Source organism: Girardinichthys multiradiatus, chromosome 15 (assembly GCF_021462225.1).
Source record: "Girardinichthys multiradiatus isolate DD_20200921_A chromosome 15, DD_fGirMul_XY1, whole genome shotgun sequence".
Taxonomy (NCBI): Eukaryota; Metazoa; Chordata; class Actinopteri; order Cyprinodontiformes; family Goodeidae; genus Girardinichthys; species Girardinichthys multiradiatus.
In genome coordinates this window covers 10,564,925-10,571,654 of record NC_061808.1, presented here as the reverse complement: position 1 = coordinate 10,571,654, position 6,730 = coordinate 10,564,925, and the positions used below count along the sequence as shown (strand labels likewise).

The 6,730-nt window shown below is 40.5% G+C and overlaps 1 protein-coding gene across 1 annotated transcript; it reads right to left on the bottom strand.

Moving 5' to 3' along the window:
• Nucleotide 1: 1 nt before the first annotated feature.
• slc35a1 (solute carrier family 35 member A1) lies at nucleotides 2–5,703 on the bottom strand. Its single transcript, XM_047388590.1, has 8 exons — nucleotides 5,493–5,703; nucleotides 5,086–5,266; nucleotides 2,161–2,320; nucleotides 1,506–1,658; nucleotides 1,365–1,431; nucleotides 1,061–1,237; nucleotides 849–983; nucleotides 2–701 (listed from the first exon to the last, which is right to left on the bottom strand). Exons 1-8 carry the CDS (start codon nucleotides 5,500–5,502, stop codon nucleotides 562–564), a joined length of 1,023 nt encoding a protein of 340 aa, XP_047244546.1. The 5' UTR covers nucleotides 5,503–5,703; the 3' UTR covers nucleotides 2–561.
• Nucleotides 5,704–6,730: the final 1,027 nt, after the last annotated feature.

Below are 6,730 nucleotides of genomic sequence, written 5' to 3'. Positions count from 1 at the left end.
CTCCTTGTCTAAGATTTAATACGTTTTAAAATAACATTCAAAACACAATGCAACAAGTGATACAAAAGACACTTAAGAGGTTCAATAAAAATAATCAAAAATGCACTGTTCTTTTAAGTCTGTCCAATTTGGACTTTAGATATTAACTTTTCACAATTAACAACAGAATAGCCTTTAGTATGTGAAGTTGTTTTATTTATGTGCCTCTTATACAGATGTACTACTTAACTAAAGATGAATTTGTGATTTCCTCAGATTGACAAACTTTACAGTGAGGAAACTACAAAGACCCACCCACCCCTCTGATACTGTTGAATTAAATTCTTAAAGCACAAAGATTTCCTTGAAATCACTTTTACTGTCAATTCAAAGCTTAACCATCTATCCAGTGTGCATGAAGCAGATTTATATTTACTCATCTTTGTCTTGAACCAAACGAAGTGCAGACCCAGTTTAATGTAGGTGTGGAAAATGATTCTTTAATCAACTTATTAAGGTCCTGCAGCTCCACAGAAAACAGACCTGATCCTTATGACAGTCTTTTTGCTGTGAGTTTGTGACTCACACTGTGATTAGTTTCTGTCTAAATTCTGTGTGTGTCTCTTTATCTGGCCGGGTCACTTTGGATGTGTCCTGCTTTGGAAGTCCATACAGGTAAATGGAGACACACACCAGGATTGCTCCAGAAGCAAATGTGAAAGCTGCGAACAAAAAAAAAATATTAGTTACACAAATGTGATACAAATACAAAACTCTGCCCCAAATGCCCCTACATGGTGAGTGGGGTGGAATCTACAGAATGTCTAAATCAAGGACTCTAATAACATGTTTCTGGGAAAGAAACGTACTTATCTGCAGTCCAAACAGTAGGACAGATGCAACTGTTGAGAGAACAATGGCTGCTGCAGCAGAAAAGCCCTTCATGATGTTGTCTGTGTACTTCACCACTATGGATGTGTAAATACCGCCAACACTCGCTAGGACTGCAGAAGCACAAACAATGTCAGACAAATTTAACAGTTTAGAACTAAAACCATCCTTAGCTTTTTACAATACTTACAAACAACAAAGCACACCCATGGTGTATAACCATAGAAGAAGCCTTTCTCCAGGACCTTTTCTCCATCGTTGATGTAGACACCAATCAGGGTGACCAAAATGCCGGAGAGGTACATCTGAATGTTTCTGACCCACAGAGATGTATCTGAGCTTTTCAACACCTTCTCAAAGTACACGCCTCGATTAAAAAAAAGAAACAAAAATAAGTTAACCTGCGAGTAGAAGACTGAAACATCTAAAACAAAATGTATGTTAAAGTTAAAAAGACAGAAGTCTCTTATAAAGAATCTAGCTCTTAACTTTACCTGCAAATCCAGAGCAGAGAACAGCTACAGCAATGGCCATGAAGCCAATTAAAGGATTCTGCTCGATCTGCGGAGAAAATGAAAAATCAGGTTAACACACATTCACCAGAATGGGTAAAACATAACAAACAGCAACCGTACCTGAACTTTGGTGGCTTCTGCGGGCTTCCACTGGACGAGCGTTACGCCGCCACAGAGCATGAAAACAGAGAACCACTGTAGCCGGTTAAGAGAGCGGTTCAGCATGAAGACTGTGCATAAGGCAGTGCATGGGATCTTCAGCTGATAAGTCACCTGTACAGCAAAAAGCAAATAAGAAGCAATCTTGATTCCATCGTAACAAATGATTTTTGCACTTGGTTCAGTAAAAAATCTGTTTATCTGGTCTGAATGCTATCATTACCTCCTGTATCATATATTAAGTTTTACACCAGTGTTTCGGTTGTGTGAGGGAAAATGAATCACAATAATTCTGCTGTTTACAGCCTTTAATGGGAAAGAAGCAGCACAATAATGAACAATTAAGTAGATGTTTACTTTGGAAAGAGTCCCAACAGTCTTGATTCTGATACTCTAAGGTATAGGAGGCAACAGGTTCTTCTGTTTGTATCATTTCTCACAACCAAATCCATGTTCATATTCTAAAGTGTCTTCTCCTTTTAGCAATTTTTCCTAGAACGCAGATAAAAACAATTTGGCCAAATAGCTAAAAAGCAGGAATGATTTCAGTCATTTTTATTTTATGTATGTTTTGAACAAATTCATGAACATCAGAAAAGCAGAATTTACATCCTACCTGATAAACCGCTGCATCAAGGTTACTGAGTGCAATAAAGGCCATGTTGTTCTGAACTGCATACACCAACGAGGGCACACTCAGTTTCAGCAGTTCCTTTGGGCTCTGGAAGATGTGCTCCACTATTGTGTTCTTGAGCCGTACGAGGCTGCTTGTTTCTCTAGAGACATTAAAAGAAAAGGAAAATAATGAGATTAATGACAAAGGAAAGGCATAAGTCAAAGATGATTGTTATTTTGGTTCAGATATGTAGGAACACACATCCGGCAAACACTGCATAACATTCTTTGTACAAAAAGAACAAGAGCCAGTTGGGCAGCCCAGATTTTCTGCTGTCAGAAAAATATTCTAAAAGCTGAAGACTTTTTTTGGCTTCTGTTGACTGCACTGGCCTGCGTTAGTGTAGGCCTGGGAAGTACTGGTTTATATTTTTACCTCCAAAAGAATAACATGTATGAAAATCTACATCAAGTCCCCTTTAAACTGTCTAACATAAAATCCAGTGCAACCAATTGCCTTCAGAAGTCACCTAACGGGTAAATGGTCAGCTACTCTTCGAAGGTCTCCATGGTTACCTTTCCACCCAATCTTAGTGAGAATGAGCTACTGTACTTGGAAAAGAAGAAAGGGCAAAGAGTTCAGCTCTTAGATGTGCAAAGCTGGTAGAGACATACGCCAAAAGACTTGCAACTGTAATTAAAGCGAAAGGTGGTTCTACAAGGTGTTCACCTGGGAGGGGCTAACTTTAAATGCACGCCACACTTTTCGCACCACACATCATTGTCCTTACACCTAAGCACTCCTAAGATGAAAATTATTTGAGAGATATGAAAACTTTTACAGGGCACTGTAAGCACAATTTAAGGCCAATTATGGAGAATTTGGAAGCGTTGACCAATTATTTAAAAAGGTCTAAAAATGTAAGTAATTTTAAGACCCTAAGAAACAGCGCCAGCTATGAATTGAATGAACTGATTAGGGGTCCACCGATTGCAGTTTTCTGGCCGATCACAGATCTTTCCGATTTTGGCCGATACCAATTAATTTTTTTTATAACCAACATTGTCAGGAGTTATAAGGTCACTATACACCTTATACTTACACACACCAAGTTTCAATCTTATTTTATTCAAAAATATTGAACAACACCCGTAAAGCAATACATACTTGTTTTAACTGCACAAGGGGTAGTGCTCTCAAATATAAATGAAACGTTTAGAGCATTGTAGTTCCTTTAGTCTTTCATTTTTCACATTTTAAAAAGAAACAAAACTTGCACAATAGGTTAGACAAGTAGATAAGATCGATTTCATATGTTAGTACCGGCTGTTTACTAATCTCCCAAAATTAAGAAAATCGGGGCTGATAGATCGGTGCACCCCTAATTCTGACGAAGGGAAACATCTAAGGCATCCACAGAAGTCTCCCATAAACACCTGAAAAAGCCCCCTCCCCATATAGACTGCAGTCATACCACCAACTTTTTAAAGTCAAATGGTTATGCATTGATCAATCTTACAGAATGGGATAAATCTGATTAAATTTATTTGATTAAATTTATTCAAAATGTAGTTATTTATAGTTTGTAATATAGGCATTTTAAATACTAATACTTGGTTAAGAAGATGGATGGTGAGGCGCATAACTAGCCAATAGTAAAGCAGCTTCGGTTGCAAATATTTTTCACTTTATTCTAATTGTACTTTAGTTCCAACCACCATCTGGACAGTACAAGACAGAAAATCTATGGGTTTAGGTCCGGGAGGTTTGCAAGCCAATCAGACTCAGTGACACTATGGTCATTAAACCAGGTTTTGGTACTTTTGACAATGTGGGGGAATGTGCTGAAAAATAAAGTCTGAATTTTCAGAAAGCTTGTAAGAAGGAAGTGATCTAAAATTCCTGGTTGACATCTACATTGACCTTAAAATTGACAAAACACAGTAGACCAGCAACCCCAAATGACATGTGTCCGCAAGTCATCATTGATTTTGGAAACTTCACTCTGCAACTGGTTCATGCAGCTTGGATTATGTGACTTTCTCCAGCCTTGAGACCTTATGACACTTTTGCCTTCCACTAAACCTTCCATTAATATTGTTACTCTGAATAGCTAGCTTATTTAACAAATAACTTTTGTGACTTGCTCTCCTAGTGGAGGGTGAGTTCATGACATTCTAATTTATTCAGTCACCTAAAGAACTTTTCTGACACCTTGATTTTCAAATTAAATGCAAAAACTGTATTCATCAAAAAAAAAAAAAAAAAGAGGGCAATGGACCACTGAGTCACAGTCCAGTAATTTTTCCTCACCAGCCCTGGTAAGATGATTCTGTCATTGGTTCCACAACAGCTAAACACAAGGATTGAGACAGCTGTAGCCCATGTTCTGGATATATCTGTGTTTGGTGACTTCTGAACAACAGACTGCAGCTGCAGACCATGCCTTGGGAATTTCCTCTCATTTATTTAATGGGTTTTGTTTACAAATCATTTCAAAGCAAAGGTTATGCCTGTTGCTGGTCCTTTTTTGACCACAACGTTTTCTTCCACTTAACTTTCCATCAATATACTTGGATACAGCACTCTAAACAGCTTTTTTAGGTTTGGTGGAGGGTACGCAATTTTCCCCATGATTGTGTAGGCAATAACATAACATTTCGGTAATATTCTTAATTTTTTTTAAATTGGTCGTATGTCATTCAAATTTTCATAGAGACAAAATGTTGGGTTTTCATTAGCCTTCAGCCATAATCATCTAAATTACCAGAAATAAACCCTGTGTGTAGTGAATCTACATAACATGAGATACATTTTGTATTGAATTACGGAAATAAACTTTCCATGATAATTCAACTTCATTGAGACGCACTTGTAAACACAGTCAACGATAGAAGCAGTGTATCAAATGGGACAAACACCTACTTTGCCAGCATCCCGAGGCTCAGTATTAATTTAATGACCTCAGTGATGCACACCGCTGTGGTGGAGAAGTACAGGTCCCCCGATGAGATAGTCCGTGTGTACCTTAATACCACAGTGTACGTAGCTGCCACTAGCGTCATCACTGCCAGGCAGTACAGTTTGAAGACTGCACTCACGTTTTCTAGGGAGAAAAACGGTCAAAATGTAGTGATTTATAGTATGTAATGTGGGCATTTAAAATATTAATACTCGGTCAAGAAGACAGACGGTGAGGCAAACAATTAACTAGCCGTAAAGCAGCTTCAGTTATGAATATTTTTCACTTTATTGTAATTGTACGGCAGCTAGCATTAGCCTGCCGTGCTGGAGCTGAATAAATAGTGAGGGGAAAAAGGAGAATGACTCACCTACGGCCATTTTCGTTTAGTGTCGTGTCCCTTCGATAAGAAATTAAGTGAGTTACCCTCCTCCTGTTACATGCCATATATACCAGAAGATTTATTCAGAGATTAACAGATGAAAGCTGCCAAACCAGCAGCACAACGAAAACCCCTCCTACCAGTTTTCTCCTACATTTCCCAGAATGCAGCGCGATTGCAAATGTGCGTTTGCATTCTGAACCAGGCTATCCTGACGTACATGTACAGTATTTACTTCCTAGAGGCGTTTGTGTAGAACCACAAGGGGGCGCATACCTTCCCTTCTCTTTTTCTTTTCTGTTTTTTTAGAGAGCTGGATAAATTGTGGTGCGGTGCAAACGCACGAGTTCTCTGTCCTGTATGAGGAGCTTTAATAAAGAGACCGTGTGGAACCTCCTCGGTGTGTTGTGCCGAATTCTGAGAGACAGCAAGCTCAATTTGTGGCAGTGGCAGGCAGAACTGGCTGCCGCAGTCTGCCGGAGGGTGGCAGGGGATTCCGCGAAGCCGTAAAAGCTTGGCACGGCGGTTGCCGCTGTTTTTGTGGAAGCTAATGCTGATAATCGGAAAATGGGTTGTCATTGTTGTTATAGCTTGTTACCTTTAAATAATGATGTCGTTATTATTATTTAATAAACAGCTTTAGACCCATAACATAAGGTGATTGTATTTACTTGACATGGGAAATAAATAGCACTATGTGTATGTATGACGTGCTGAAAAGATGAAGATTTATTGAATCTGAATTGTCACTCACAGAAAATTATAAATAAATGCTTAAAAACACATTGGATGTCCCAGGCCATAAGGCTGCCACGGGGTGCCAAAGGATGCCACGGGGTGCCAGAGGATGCCAGGTGCTGCCACGGGGTGCCAGATGCTCGGGGTGCCAGAGGATGCCACAGGGTGCCAGAGGATACCACAGGGTCCCAGAGGATGCCACGGGGTGCCAGAGGATGCCACAGGGTCCCAGAGGATGCCACAGGGTGCCAGATCCTCGGGGTGCCAGAGGATGCCACGGGGTGCCAGAGGATGCCACGGGGTCCCAGAGGATGCCACGGGGTGCCAGATCCTCGGGGTGCCAGAGGATGCCACAGGGTGCCAGAGGATGCCACGGGGTGCCAGAGGATGCCAGGGGCTGCCAGAGGATGCCACAGGGTGCCAGGAGCAGCCAGATGGTGCCAGAGGGTGCCAGGGGCCACCAGAGGATACCACATGGTGCCAGTGGA

Coding starts and splice junctions, on each gene's coding strand:
- slc35a1 (XM_047388590.1), bottom strand. Junction 1,659..2,160: donor TTGATGCAGCGGTTTATCAG/GTAGGATGTAAA, acceptor TTTGCTGTACAG/GTGACTTATCAGCTGAAGAT. Junction 984..1,060: donor ATGGGTGTGCTTTGTTGTTT/GTAAGTATTGTA, acceptor GTGCTTCTGCAG/TCCTAGCGAGTGTTGGCGGT.